This window comes from Durio zibethinus, chromosome 7, assembly GCF_047325235.1.
Source record: "Durio zibethinus cultivar Kanyao isolate XHJ-2024 chromosome 7, ASM4732523v1, whole genome shotgun sequence".
Classification (NCBI taxonomy): domain Eukaryota; kingdom Viridiplantae; phylum Streptophyta; class Magnoliopsida; order Malvales; family Malvaceae; genus Durio; species Durio zibethinus.
The window spans coordinates 17,735,916-17,752,015 of record NC_143168.1 but is presented as its reverse complement, the minus strand read 5'-3'; the positions used below and the strand labels follow the sequence as shown (position 1 = coordinate 17,752,015).

Here is a 16,100-nt window from a genome sequence, read left to right as displayed (position 1 = left end):
GCTGCTTCTGTTGCTTATTATCTTACCCTTTTTATTTAATTGAAGGACGGCCCAATCAAACCTATAATTATATAATTGAATACATGTTATATAGTATTTTTGTGATGTTTGAAGTTATTAGAGATTGAATATTAATTATTAGAACTAAAAAGTTAGTATTTTTTTTCAACAAATCATATAACTATTGGCACAGACAATGTAATATTTTGAAATGAATTATTATAGTACACCTGGTCTTAATATTGATAAGATAATACTAGTTTATTCAGATTTTTCAAGCTAATCAGCAAATTCAAAAATCCACCATTCCAACTGTTAGAGATCTAATTAGTCACCTCATAGTTCAAACATTCATGCCACTAATATTCCAAGGTACAGTCTTCCATTTTGACACACGGTGGCAAGGTAAAACAAGCATACGGTTTTGCACGTTCATATATAAGCTAGCTTGTTACATATACGGTTTCGCACATCAATAGTTTTTTGTACGGATTTTATGTATAATTTTCTTTTTTTTTTTGTTTTTTATTCTTAAAATTTTTTTAACAAAAGTATTAATTTTTATGAAAAATAAAAAATTATCAAGTATATATATTAGTTTTATAAATTTAAATCTTTAAAATAGAGTGAAAAAATTTAGATCTTTTGATAAAAAAAGTCAAGTCACCTAGCTAGAAAAAAAAAAAGATATATAAAGAGAATTAGATATTATTTTTGAAAATATTTATAATTTATAATAATTATTTTTAAAACTTATTAAATATGAATATTTATTGATTTATACTTTTAAAAAATAAAAAATATTATTACCTCCAAAACAAATTGAGGGAGATTTTACTAGTTTACTGAGAAATTCTTTCTAATTCTGATCAGTGATGTTTGTGAATGCTTTAGTTTAGTCACCACAAGCGTTGCTTTTACTAGGATTTTTTTTTTCTGGCCAAAAAAAAAACTGCAAATCCAAAGCATGGTATTACTATAAATTAATATAACTTCAGTAAAAAGTTTGGTCACTCACATAGGAAACATATACTTAAAACACGCAATTAAGCAAACCACACCTAAATTTATGGGAAATTTATATTAAGCATCATAACTAGCAATCCTGTCCATGACTTTGGCCACAACATCTTTGGACTCCATCAACAGTTTGATGCTCTTTCGCAGCTTCTCACGCTTTGCAGCCATTGAACGAGACTCAACAAACATTCTTTCAATCCCAAGCCCATCTGCTCCCATCAACTCCTTCACAATCTCCTCCATGTCATTGTTCACAAGATTATGAACACTATATTGCAAATGCAACGCCAATGTATCAACCAACCTCACCAGAACTATCTTCCAATAAGCAGTCATTCTCATCTTCAGGTCAAAAGCCTGCTGCACAAGCAACGTATTATTGGAATGCTGTCTAAGATGTTCAATTTCAATATCCCCAAAGCCTTCAAGATTCATCCTGCAAGGCAAAGACATGGGGTTTCTAGTATTTACTTGACTGATGAAAGAGTTTTCTTGCTTCATGAGCTCAGTCCACTCCTTCATGTAATCAGGATTACGAGTATAACCTGTCAGCTTCTCCATTTCTACAATCTCCCTCACCCGATTGATTGATCGCTCCTTCATCTTTTGAACAAGATTGCAAGCAGCTCTTTTCATGGATATGCTAAGGATATAATACATTTCTGAGTGGCGCATCAAAACTGCCATCACCACGCCATCTATGTAGTCCCAAATCTTTTCGGCAAATTCAATCGGCAAAAATGATATCTTCTCAACTTTTCTCTGCAGGATACAAAGGAATGCTTCACGGGGAAGGACATTTGGTAGCTCAATTCCTTTAGCATCTTCCAAAACCTTGATCTCTTCTGTTAAAAACTCTTTTTTGCGTTCACTTTCCTCGCGCTTGCGAAGCTCATCAGAGAACTGGTTGAGCATTTCAAACAAGCGAACAGTACCATGCTTTGTGCTGTCATCAGGGTATTCATCAAATTCCCCTCTCCAAAGAAGTTTCCTGAGTGATTCTTTAGCTGCTCCAACAATCCTCATGAAAGCTTGCGTGGCATCAGCAACAGAAGTCAAAACCATGGGCATTTTTTCCAGCTCTGAAACATTTGCATTCAGCTTTTCACTAATGTTTTTCACAATCTCCGGTAAGCACCTGGCAATAATACTTGCCTGAATTTGAACAAGTTTTTGGGCCAATACTGGAACACCCACAATTGCATTATCAATCCTTGACAGATTTGGATGAGTTTGGAACAATCTAGCCTCTTCCTTCCTTGCTTCTTCAAAGGACTCATCACCAATACGATTCCTAACACAAACATAACCAAGTCCTATATTCACATCATCAGCAGTAACCTTCTCAAGAAGGCCTTCTGGGGCCTTATCAGCTTTAGTAACTACAGCAAGCGTTCTCTCACCAGTCTTGTCCACTTGCTGTGACATCCTAATGGACTCACAAGTAGAAAAATCAACAGTAGCTGACAAAACATTGAGGATAATGCTTTCCTTAGGTGTTATGTACTGCATAATAATATCTCTGATCTGCTCATATATGTTTTCAGGCTGACCATGGACAGGCACTCTAGTAATTCCAGGCAGATCAACCATGGTAAGATCAGGAACCTCGCCTTTTTTCACCACTAAAGTTAGTGGGGTGTTAGATATGCCCTTACCATGGCCCGCAACCTCATCAGTTGCAAGATTTATGGCTGTTGCAATGTGGGATTCGTCCACTGGAACTATTTTGCCATTGTACTCCAAATAAAGCTCTGGGCTTGGCCTTGCATCTTTTTGCAACCTGATTATGAGGGGTACCCGTGTGCAAATACCCTGGCCACGAGGAAGATTAACACCAGCCAAGGATTCAAGAACACTAGACTTCCCTGATGACTGGTCTCCAACCACAACAATTGTGGGAAGTTGTATGCCTTCTTTCATGACCATAAGTAGCCTGAGCCTGTCAATGGCATCAATCAAAGGTCGGATTTTGTCATTGTATGATGAAATAATTGGAGCTTGGACTTGTGCTGCTACCACCTTTTGTTGTTCCATAGGAGGGAGTTCTGTATGTGATTGAGAATCTTCATAATCAACTCCAATGCTCCCTGAATCAGAATGCTCATCCCCACTCATTTTTGTGATAAACTGTTCGACAAAGTAACGTTTTTTTGGGTGTTCTTGTGGCTTGGCCGGAGAGGGGAAAAAAATGGAGACAGCAGTGGACTCAGCCAAACTTGATGTTATAGATGAAATTTTCATGGTGAAATCTCATATGCTAATTGTTGGAAGGTGGGAAGCAACAAGCTTTTACTAAAGTGATGATGATGAGTTCATTGGATTTCTTTTTCCTAGGTTGGTTTTATAAAGTGATTATTTTAAATAGTTTACTTATTTTATATCATATTTTTATTTGTTTCCTTTCATCAACTAGTATTTCCTATATTAGATTGGCAATAAAAATAAGATCACTATTAATCCATTAGCTTCGGTAGGACACAATGGAATAAAGCACTGAAAACAAGAAGAATAAAGCCAGTACATCCTGTACCAAACCTCGAAAACAAGCAAAGCAAGCTACAAAGGGCCAAAGAGAGTTGGAAACATGTCATCTATAATTATTCTATTACGTGTTATGTTTCGAATTATTGCATTATGTGTTACGTTTTGAATTATTGTATTATATGTTACGTTTCAAAATCGAGATACAATATGATTTTATTATTTTAAAGTAAAACTTCAAAATAATATGAAAACATTTTATATAATTATTAAAAATTTCTCAAATAAAATAATTTTCTCAAGTAATTTTAATATTTATAAACTAATTAAATAACACATTTCTAAAAAGTTAGTGTCAACTAATACAACAAAAAACATTATTTCATAAACTCTTATTTGTCAAATAATGTCTCCAATGCCCAAATTCTTTTAGCTTCTCGTAAGATTAAGCATACTTATCATTTTAATTATCTATAAAGGAAAAGTAAAAAGGAAAAAACAAACTATAATTCAGTAATTATAAGCTCACGTACTTTATTAGATCAAACATCTTTTTCATACATACATATAACTTATTCAAAAATATCATTTAAACTATGCTTCCAAAATATTTAAGTAAACATGCAAAGGATTGATATCACATAAAAACATTTCATCAATTACAAATCATAAATCATGGTCAAATACATACTTCATATAAATCATGGATCAATCTTCAAAATTATAAACTCATTATCATAAATCATTATTATTATTAGTTTAGTGTTAGCTACGATCACTACTATATCCTGTGATAATGGTCGTATTGATAATTTCATCCTCATGATCATTACTAATTATTATAATTTGTTAATTAAAGCCTTATGCTAGCTATGACAATTGTCGTATCGACGATTTAATCATCGTGATCATTGTTAATTATTATAATTTGTTAATCAAAGCCTTATGCTAACTACTATAACCCATTAGTCAGAACTATATGATCATACTTATACTAACTATTATAACCTGTTAGCCAAGACCGTAGAATTAATTTTTATGTCGACAATCTCACTGCCTAAAGATATAAATTTGTAACTATTATAAAATCATTTTTTAAATATAAATCAATTTTTCATTTCATTCAAAAACATGATCCATTATTTATATAGCAAAACGCAAAATAACCATATGCTTGATTCTCTTTTCATGCATAAAAAATAAAGAAATAAAATTTCACTCATTTAGAAATATACATATAAACATAAATTCAAAAACAAGCAAAGTGTGTGAAATTTTATTTATCTCATTTCAATTCCATTACTTAATTTTTCCTCCAAAATAAGTAACAACATATTTAATGTCATTTCAACATATTGTAAATTAATCAACCCTTTTTGAAATCATTTATATTAAAAACAACTAAATTATACAAGAGTTAACTCAATTAACTAATATTGGTAGTCTGAACTCTTTTCACTAAAACAATCCTATCTTAAAATATACAATCAAAATTAAGATATTTTTAGTTCGTTAGAAACCAGACTTAATAAACTTTCGAACCATATATGGCCCATCTCATAATTCCTTATAAATTAATTATAATAATTTTTTAATCCCTGTCATATGTTGCTGCCTGACAACATGTATACCTTTTAATAAAAATTAAATATTTATTCATAGAAGTCTCAGAATTTAGTTTTTCTTGTTTTGTTGGAAAGTAACTTAACATCCTTTTCAAACATCTATGGCTCAATTCATAATTCATTGTAAAATTAGGAGAATTTTTGTAATTTCTCTCTACTGCTACTAGGTAGCCTACACATTTTTAAGTAAAAATTAGACAACTCTTCATGGAAAGCTCAAAATAGATTTTCTTTTGTTTCATTCGAAAGTAAATCCAACAAGTTTTTCAATAGTATATAATAATCATAGTAATATTTTATCTCTTAATACAAAATTTTGTTTTAATCCATCGTTACAAGTATCATAGTTCATACAAAATAAAAATTTTCTTTCTTAACCCCATCCATTTTTTATTTTTTATTTTTATAATCATAAAATCACATTAATAAACATTCTTAACACGTCATTATCAACAAAATAAAGTCTAATTGATTTGCTCAAACCAGTCTTAAGGAGTGATAATGAATTTCCTAAAGTTTTTAAAATTTTCAATTACAAGTTAAACTTTAAGACTCAAGAATCAAAAACTATTTTTATAAAATTGAAGAAAGATATTTACTTACCTTTAATCTCTTTGTAGATTTCATTCTTAACTTTCAACTAAAATCGTTCAACTTATTTGTTCTGTATAAGGAAGAGATCAGAAATAAGCATTTTCTTTTATTTTGATCAATTATGTGCCAAACAACTAGTTTATGTTAACCCTATTAAAAGTTGAGTTATTTATTATTAAGCCCTATGTATTTTTTATTCTTTATTAAAAAGTCCCTCTACTTATAAAAAATATTTAAAATAATTCTTTTGTTATTTATACAAGTATTACATTATGTCACTATTATTAATCAATCATAATTTAAAGATATGTGAGATTAATCAAAATTTTATATGAATTGCACATTTATAACTGATAGATCCTTTTATAATTATTTGTTATGATTGGATAAGTATTAAAATATAGTAAAAAATAATTATAGTTGAATTAATGCACTTGGAATAATGATAAAAAAATTATGCTCTTTTCATTGATTTTTTTATAGTTAAATTATGTAAGATGCCCTTATACTCTGACAAAATTTAGAATTTAATCCCTATATGTAATTCATATAAATTTAATGCTCATACTATTTTGATTTAATAATCTTAGTCCAATCATTAATTCCATCAAATTCTTGCTATTAAAAATGTTGATGTGGCCATTGACTCAATGATGTAGACATTGACTTTGTTGATGTAATCATTAACTTTGTTGACATGACAACTTGGATAGATAAAATCTATTATCAATTTTTTTACAATCAAAAATATTGATATGACCATTGATCTTAATGACATGGACATTGACTTTGTTGACATAATCATTAACTTTGTTGATATGATAACTTTGACGGATAAAATCAGTTATCAAATTTTTTGTTGTTAAAAATATTGATGTGGCCTTTAATCTTAATAACATGGACATTGACTTTATTGACATAATCCTTAACTTTGCTGATACAATAACTTAAATAAATAAAATCAATTATCAAATTTTTTGCTAGTAAAAATGTTGACATGACCATTGACTTAATGATGTAGACATTGATTTTGTTGATGTAATTATTAACTTTGTTGACATGGTAATTTGGATGGATAAAATCAGTTATTAAATTATATAAATAGTTCGTATACTTACACAAAATTTTAGTCCATTTAATATAATTTTACAAAAATAAAACAAATAAAATGTAATGGCTAAAAAAATTTTAAATTTAAAGAAATTTCTTGAATTAAAAATTTAAAGTAATTTAAAAAGATATAATCTTTATTCTTTAACTTTGATTATTTGGTAAGTTAAAAATTTTGAATATTTTCAAATTTTAAATATAAAGATTTTACCTTTAATTTGGATTTAAATTCAAAATATATATAAATATCTTATTATATATATGTATATATATGATTTGATTAGTTAATAATATAATTGCAAGAGGTGTCAAGGTAACTTTAAATATCAAAAAAGAAACGTGTAATCAGTAAAGATCAAAATGAAAATTTAAATTTTAACCATTAATTTAAGTTTCACTTTATCCATATCAAATTAAACTTCCAAAACAAAATCTTTCAAGTTAAAAATTTAAATTTTAACTGGTATTATTTCTATTTGACTTTTGATTTCTATTAATTTTTAGATTTTTCTTTTTATTCATTTTTCTAAAAATAAATTAAAAAATATCAATAAAAAACAATTCTTAAATTGTAAATTAGTATACCTTTCCACACATTCGTTGAAAAAAGAAAAACCTTTCCACACATCAAATAGGAGCACAGAAGCAGAATCAAAAAGCAGGCAAATGTCATGAAGCACGAATTTAGTTGGCATTTTAATTAATTATTTTTTTTATATTTTAATCTACCCATAATCCTTCTATCTCGATCTACTTAACTCAATTAGAGAGGATTTAAAAAAAAATTAAATTAAATGTATTTCTATTGCACTTTTTGTCTCTGAATTAGCTTATTTTTATGTAAATATGAATGTTTGCACTTTATTTTATCTTATAGTCAAATTTGAGAAAGATGAAAAAGCAAGGATCACCAGCATAAACTATATGGTCACAAAAAGAATCAATTAGTTTTGAAGGGCTTAAACTTTTAAGTGTTACATTAAATGATTTATATTTGATGTACAAATAATGTATGCATTTCATACACTATAAATAAATTAAATGTCGTTATCTTATCAATAAACAAAATTAAAATTTTGAAAACCCAAAATAAATATCTTTATATTTTAATTATTTAGCTTAACAATCATATCTTTTATTTTCTTTTTTGCAAAAACTTGATCTCATAATCTTGAACTTTTAAATTGAATTTGACTCAATCAAAAGAATTCGAATATTAACTCTTCAAATTTTGTTGAATGAAAAGAAAAGAAAATTTAAAGTCACAATTTGACTAATCATATATATAAATAAATAAATATATATATATATATTATAACAAATATAGTTATAAGATAAGATTTATTGATGTAAACGTTTATGTAAATAGTTTTTTTTAAACATGTGTCAATATTCTTAAATTTCTCTTTAAAATGATAGATAATATATTTCCTAATTTAAACTATTTATCAAAAAATATATATTTAAAAAATTATTGAATTATTCAAAGCTTTTAAAATTTAAATGAAAAACTAATTTAGATTTAAAATAATTAAATAGATAAAATTATTTTTTGTAAGAAATTATTTAGATTAGTACAATGAATTCTTATTTTTTATTTATGAATTAAATAAATATATATAATCATTGGTTATCCAAATCTTTTTAAAATATATTTATTTGAAAATTTTTTAATTATTCAAAGTCTTTCTTTCAATTGAAAAAACCATCTTTATCCATCAAATACACTTGTAGATTAAACCTTTTTAAATTACCTATTCAAACCTAAAGCGCACTTAAGTTTTGAAAGGGTTTGAGCAAAATACTTAAACCCGTTAAATAGAGTTGGGTACAATTTTGAAGCTCATTTAAATTTCAATTCAAATTTTGAAAAAAAATTTAAAACTTATGTTCGGTCCAGCCCGACTCGAATTCACATATATAATTTTTTATCTTTATATATACGTGAATTATATATAAATTAATTAATATATATAAATTAAAAATAATATATATATACTTTATTAAACTTAATTTTTATTTTTATATATACGTGAATTATATAAATTAATTAACATATTTTTAATTTTTAATTTTTTTATATAAATTAAGTTCAATTAGTGGGTTTGAAATTCTTTTTTTTTTTAATTCGGCCCAAGTTTAAGAAAATTATAAAACCCAAAATTTCGAAATAAATTGAGTTTGGGTAAACATATAAGTTATTAATATCATGTTTAAGCCTAACTTAAACCCGGTTCAACCCGACCATGAGCACCTCTACTTTAGATGTATTTTATAGGTTGTATTCCAAGAAAAAATTATAAATACAATCAAATATTTTCAATATAGTATATATTCATACTAAAAATTAGTAATAGATAAACCAAACAAATAAAACTAATATAAATTGCGTTGAATTACACTCGCATAAAATGTGATTTAATTAAAGATGATTTTTTTATTAATCTAAATCAAAGTTTATAAATGAGCTCTTACTGAGTTATGAAAACAAAAGAAAATTAGATGAATATAAAATAGAGATTATTGAACCAAAAAGAGAAAATGACCTCAAGAATGGTCAAAACAAGCATAGAAATTAAATAATTTAGTTTTAAAACATTCATCAAAATTTTATGATAAATATGCACTATTTTTTTTATTTTACAATAATCAAGGCAATAATATGTTTTTTTTAAAATAATTTTTTTTAATAATTTAGATATATATATCTTTTAAAATTTAAAAATATCAAACATAATTTTATCTTAATAAATTTCATGATAACCTTTTATTATTTAAAAAAAAAAACAAATTTAATCTCTTCATAATTTATAAATAATTCCTTAACATCAATTTTTTTTTATTTTTTCATTATTCTCCACTTTTATTTGTTTCTTTTTCTCTTTCTATGTTACAAAATGAAAGTCACAATTGAAGCAAATCTGTTGGCAGGGAAGCAACAGCAAGAGCTGAATCAGTTCTATCCCGTTCCTATTAGTATGTTTCAGCTTTTATGTCTCCTTCCCTATGGCGACCTTCGAGAATCAAATTTCCATCACCAATGGTATGGTATCATTACATCTCCCCCATAAAATCAAAGCACCTAATAATTAACTTTAATAACGTACCCTTCTTTTTATTTATAAATGTACGAACTTTTTTTTTATGCAAATTGGTTAAGCTTAATTGCCTCTGTGAAGTTTTTACAGTGATGAAGAACAGAAGTTAATGCACACGAAACGTACATTTTTTTTCTTAAAATTTTTAGACAGTTGTTCACAAAAATTTCCGCTTATATGCAGCTTTTCATCATATATTTGCTACAATTATTAGTTTGATGCATCAAAATAAACTAAAACACTATCCTAAGAAATAAACTAGAACGATTGGCACGATTGTGCACGAAAACTCTTATTTCCAACAGGAGCACACCGAGCACACCGATTCTTTTTTCTTTGCCAACACTTTTCCCAGGCGCTTCCAACGTTTTTTAATATATTTTCTTTTATTATGGGTTTTTTAATTTATTTTTTAAATTAGATTAAGAAGATACATGTAATGCACGAATTAATTACACTTATTTAATATAAATATATATATATATTTTTCAAAATGATATTTAAATCTTTAAATTTTATATATATATAATCCATATATATTTACTTAACATTAAAAAATAAGCTTTTTGAAAATAACAAGAAGCAAATGATATATTTTTCTTTTGGATATTTTTGTTTATAGTAATATTTATACCGTTGCAATTATATCAAATAAAAATAAATTATTTCTTTTTTAAAAATAAAAATATAAATCATTGAATGACGAGTTAAATAATAAAAAGATATTAACATACTTTCACTTTTGTAATCTTAAATGAATTACTATACAAAATATGAAGAATACTAGGAGATATGTGAAAAAATTTTGAAAAAAAATTATTTTTCATGAGAAATAAATTACAATAATAATAAAATAAACCTAAAAAAATGTTATAAACAAAAAATAAATTAGAATAGTAATAGAACATTTTTTTAAATGTTACAAATTGAAAAAATAAAAAACTGATGTAACACATTACATTTATAATTTTAAATTTGTAAAAGAATTCTTTAATTGCAATCAAGATTAAATAGATTTTTTTTAAATTAATTTTTTAAAATTTAAAATAAATATAATAAATGATAAAGATGAAATCAAATTTTTTGCATATATTTTAAATATAAATTTGATATTTAGAGTTAAAATATATATAATTTTTTTTATGATCTTATTATTTAAAAATAATATTAATTTATATTTTTATTTACATTTTAATAAAATAAAAATAATTTGTGTATCGCATGAATAGCAGACTAATAATATTGTAATAAGAAGAAAAAAATTTGGAGTTGATTTAAATGCTTTAAACTTAATCATACTATCAATCCATTAAATATAAACCCTTAAAATTACATATTTTTATCTATTTGCAACTTTAAATATCGTTTTGGACTTTTTGAATTTGTTTTAAACCCCCATCTATTAATATACATGTCATTTGGATAAGTGTCACATGGTAAATTACATTCATATTTGGATCACATTTTGAGCAAATAACAAAAATATCGATAAAAAGCATTATCAAAATGTATGCAAAGGCCTGAAGCCCGAAGGTAATCGTCAGATGAAGAAAATATCAAATGCATGGCAGCTTGGAAGTTCACTTCCATTTTATGTCGAACTGAAAGTATTATAAAGAGCGATTGAATTCTAAGAAGCTTTGTAAATATATTTTTCATGATGATAATAAGAAGCCTTTAATTTTGGCTGAATCATAAAAGCAAATATATTTTTATTATTCATTAAAATAGTATTAACATATTTTTGGCTAATAACCGACAAGTTGTTTGGCCTTTTTTTAATCCGTAGAAAAGGCCTTCATGGCCAAGTCTTGAAGCATGTATGTATGGCTACCCTTGGCAAGCAGTTGGGATTTATGTGCCAAACTTGGAAGACGAGCTTGATTTGCATGGGACGGTGAAGGAATACGATTTCCACCATTGCCAGGCGCAGATGGTGGAACAAGTCCTCCCTTTGCTAGCATTCCGAAGTTCAAACCATGGCCAGCTTTGGTTGAATGAGGTGAAGGAATACGATTTCCGCCATTACCAGGCGCAGATGGTGGAACAGGCCCTCCTTTTGGTAGTACCCCAAAGTTTAAACCACGACCTGCTTCGGTTGAATGAGGTGAAGGAATATGATTTCCACCATTACCAGGCGCTGATGGTGGAACAGGACCTCCCTTTGGTAGTACCCCAAAGTTTAAACCACCACCAGCTTGGGTAGAATGAGGTGAAGGAAAAGGATTTCCATCATTACCAGGTGCAAAAGGTGGAACAGGACCTCCCTTTGGGAGCACCCCAAAGTTCAAACCACGAGCAGCTTCGGTTGAATGAGATGAAGGAATACGATTTCCTCCATTACCAGGCCCAGACGGTGGAACAGGCCCGCCCTTAGGAAGTACCCCAAAACTCAAACCATGACCAGCTTTCGTTGAAGGAGGTGAAGGAATGCGATTTCCACCATTACCAGGACCAGAAGGTGGAACAGGACCTCCCTTTGGAAGCACCCCAAGGTTCAAACCACGACCAGCTTCGGTTGAATGAGGTGAAGGAATACGATTTCCGCCATTACCAGGCGCAGACGGTGGAGCAGGCCCGCCCTTAGGAAGTACCCCAAAACTCAAACCATGACCAGCTTTCGTTGAAGGAGGTGAAGGAATACGATTTCCACCATTACCAGGACCAGAAGGTGGAACAGGACCTCCCTTTGGAAGCACCCCAAAGTTCAAAACACGACCAGCTTCGGTTGAATGAGGTGAAGGAATACGATTTCCTCCATTACCAGGCCCAGACGGTGGAACAGGCCCGCCCTTAGGAAGTACCCCAAAACTCAAACCATGACCAGCTTTCGTTGAAGGAGGTGAAGGAATGCGATTTCCACCATTACCAGGACCAGAAGGTGGAACAGGACCTCCCTTTGGAAGCACCCCAAAGTTCAAAACACCACCAGCTTCGGTTGAATGAGGTGAAGGAATACGATTTCCGCCATTACCAGGCTCAGACGGTGGAGCAGGCCCGCCCTTAGGAAGTACCCCAAAACTCAAACCATGACCAGCTTTCGTTGAAGGAGGTGAAGGAATACGATTTCCACCATTACCAGGACCAGAAGGTGGAACAGGACCTCCCTTTGGAAGCACCCCAAAGTTCAAAACACGACCAGCTTCGGTTGAATGAGGTGAAGGAATACGATTTCCACCATTACCAGGCGCAGACGGTGGAACAGGCCCGCCCTTAGGAAGTACCCCAAAACTCAAACCATGACCAGCTTTCGTTGAAGGAGGTGAAGGAATACGATTTCCATCATTACCAGGTGCAAAAGTTGGAACAGGACCTCCCTTTGGGAGCACCCCAAAGTTCAAACCACGAGCAGCTTCGGTTGAATGAGATGAAGGAATACGATTTCCGCCATTACCAGGCGCAGACGGTGGAACAGGCCCGCCCTTAGGAAGTATCCCAAAACTCGAACCATGACCAGCTTTCGTTGAAGGAGGTGAAGGAATGCGATTTCCACCATTACCAGGACCAGAAGGTGGAACAGGACCTCCCTTTGGAAGCACCCCAAGGTTCAAACCACGACCAGCTTCGGTTGAATGAGGTGAAGGAATACGATTTCCGCCATTACCAGGCGCAGACGGTGGAGCAGGCCCGCCCTTAGGAAGTACCCCAAAACTCAAACCATGACCAGCTTCCGTTGAAGGAGGTGAAGGAATGCGATTTCCACCATTACCAGGACCAGAAGGTGGAACAGGACCTCCCTTTGGAAGCACCCCAAAGTTCAAAACACGACCAGCTTCGGTTGAATGAGGTGAAGGAATACGATTTCCGCCATTACCTGGCTCAGACGGTGGAGCAGGCCCGCCCTTAGGAAGTACCCCAAAACTCGAACCATGGCCAGCTTTCGTTGAAGGAGGTGAAGGAATACGATTTCCACCATTACCAGGACCAGAAGGTGGAACAGGACCTCCCTTTGGAAGCACCCCAAAGTTCAAAACACGAGCAGCTTCGGTTGAATGAGGTGAAGGAATACGATTTCCTCCATTACCAGGCCCAGACGGTGGAACAGGCCCGCCCTTAGGAAGTACCCCAAAACTCAAACCATGACCAGCTTTCGTTGAAGGAGGTGAAGGAATGCGATTTCCACCATTACCAGGACCAGAAGGTGGAACAGGACCTCCCTTTGGAAGCACCCCAAAGTTCAAAACACGACCAGCTTCGGTTGAATGAGGTGAAGGAATACGATTTCCGCCATTACCAGGCTCAGACGGTGGAGCAGGCCCGCCCTTAGGAAGTACCCCAAAACTCAAACCATGACCAGCTTTCGTTGAAGGAGGTGAAGGAATACGATTTCCACCATTACCAGGACCAGAAGGTGGAACAGGACCTCCCTTTGGAAGCACCCCAAAGTTCAAAACACGACCAGCTTCGGTTGAATGAGGTGAAGGAATACGATTTCCACCATTACCAGGCGCAGACGGTGGAACAGGCCCGCCCTTAGGAAGTACCCCAAAACTCAAACCATGACCAGCTTTCGTTGAAGGAGGTGAAGGAATACGATTTCCATCATTACCAGGTGCAAAAGTTGGGACAGGACCTCCCTTTGGGAGCACCCCAAAGTTCAAACCACGAGCAGCTTCGGTTGAATGAGATGAAGGAATACGATTTCCGCCATTACCAGGCGCAGACGGTGGAACAGGCCCGCCCTTAGGAAGTATCCCAAAACTCGAACCATGACCAGCTTTCGTTGAAGGAGGTGAAGGAATGCGATTTCCACCATTACCAGGACCAGAAGGTGGAACAGGACCTCCCTTTGGAAGCACCCCAAGGTTCAAACCACGACCAGCTTCGGTTGAATGAGGTGAAGGAATACGATTTCCGCCATTACCAGGCGCAGACGGTGGAGCAGGCCCGCCCTTAGGAAGTACCCCAAAACTCAAACCATGACCAGCTTCCGTTGAAGGAGGTGAAGGAATGCGATTTCCACCATTACCAGGACCAGAAGGTGGAACAGGACCTCCCTTTGGAAGCACCCCAAAGTTCAAAACACCACCAGCTTCGGTTGAATGAGGTGAAGGAATACGATTTCCGCCATTACCTGGCTCAGACGGTGGAGCAGGCCCGCCCTTAGGAAGTACCCCAAAACTCGAACCATGGCCAGCTTTCGTTGAAGGAGGTGAAGGAATACGATTTCCACCATTACCAGGACCAGAAGGTGGAACAGGACCTCCCTTTGGAAGCACCCCAAAGTTCAAAACACGACCAGCTTCGGTTGAATGAGGTGAAGGAATACGATTTCCACCATTACCAGGCGCAGACGGTGGAACAGGCCCGCCCTTAGGAAGTACCCCAAAACTCAAACCATGACCAGCTTTCGTTGAAGGAGGTGAAGGGATACGATTTCCACCATTGCCAGGAGCAGAAGGTGGAACAGGCCCTTCCTTTGGAAGTACCTCAAAATTCAAACCACTACCAGCTTTTCTTGAATGAGGAAGTGAAGTAGGATCATGATTGATCCCCTTGCCAAGCCCCGAAGGAAGAAGAGTTGCTGTCTTAGGCAAAACCACGAAATTCAGCTGTTGAGTATGGTGAGGTCTGGCATTGGTTGGACAAATAACAAAGCCTATAATTAGAACTACAAGCAGATAGGCAAAGGCAAACCTCATTCTTCCTATTGCTTGTTTGCTTATTTGCTTATAAAAATTATGAAAACTAATTTCTGATCTCTACGATTTGATAATTGATGGTTTCTTGCTCGTATTCTGGCTTTTTTGCACTCTTAAATAGGTGTCCAATTAATCTCATATTTGGAAAAAAATTCAAACTGAAGACCCCAAGGTTTTTCTTTTCTTTTTTTTATATCGCAATTTATTAATTGTTTTAGATTTTTTCCATATTTGACTTCACTAATGCCAAAACCATCATCACCCTTCAGTTGGTTTTATTGGAAAGTATTGGCTTTTTTTTTTTTAATTCTTTTAAAAATAGTTATGAAAAATTTTATGGTGATCGAGAGAAATAATCCATTGTTGAATATTCAAATTAAAAATTAACAAAAAGGTTAATAGTTTATCACTCCATTGATTACACGCAATTATTCGAATTCCGATTCCATTAGTTATCATAAATTTTCATAAATATTTTGAAAATTATTCAAATCCAGAATTTTTAAACTACTTTTGGAGTTATTTTG

General features: G+C 32.0%; 1 protein-coding gene and 1 pseudogene across 3 annotated transcripts; both read right to left on the bottom strand.

Moving 5' to 3' along the window:
• Positions 1–948: 948 nt before the first annotated feature.
• Positions 949–3,205, bottom strand: LOC111277719 (dynamin-related protein 4C pseudogene; annotated as a pseudogene).
• An 8,421-nt stretch (positions 3,206–11,626) lies between these two features.
• LOC111277427 (uncharacterized) lies at positions 11,627–15,609 on the bottom strand. Of its 3 annotated transcripts, none has more exons than XM_089763696.1 (4): positions 14,694–15,609; positions 13,956–14,483; positions 13,434–13,745; positions 11,627–13,223 (listed from the first exon to the last, which is right to left on the bottom strand). In XM_089763696.1, the coding sequence occupies exons 1-4, from the start codon at positions 15,571–15,573 to the stop codon at positions 11,710–11,712; spliced, it is 3,234 nt and encodes a 1,077-aa protein (XP_089619822.1). In that variant the 5' UTR covers positions 15,574–15,609; the 3' UTR covers positions 11,627–11,709. The 3 variants fall into 3 exon arrangements, with proteins under 3 accessions (XP_089619822.1, XP_089619824.1, XP_089619823.1); XM_089763698.1 differs by having other exon boundaries at positions 13,956–14,453; positions 15,084–15,608; XM_089763697.1 differs by lacking the exon at positions 13,434–13,745 and having other exon boundaries at positions 11,627–13,193; positions 13,824–14,483.
• Between the last annotated feature and the right edge of the window lie 491 nt (positions 15,610–16,100).

Excerpts from the sequence above, each read along its gene's own strand:
- LOC111277427 (XM_089763696.1), bottom strand. The coding sequence starts at position 15,573 with ATGAGGTTTGCCTTTGCCTATCTGCTTGTAGTTCTAATTATAGGCTTT. Across the intron at positions 13,746-13,955 it reads TGTTCCACCGTCTGGGCCTG|GTAATGGCGGAAATCGTATT; the intron begins GTAATGGAGGAA and ends CGTCTGAGCCAG. Across the intron at positions 13,224-13,433 it reads TCCTGTTCCACCTTCTGGTC|CTGGTAATGATGGAAATCGT; the intron begins CTGGTAATGGTG and ends CAACTTTTGCAC.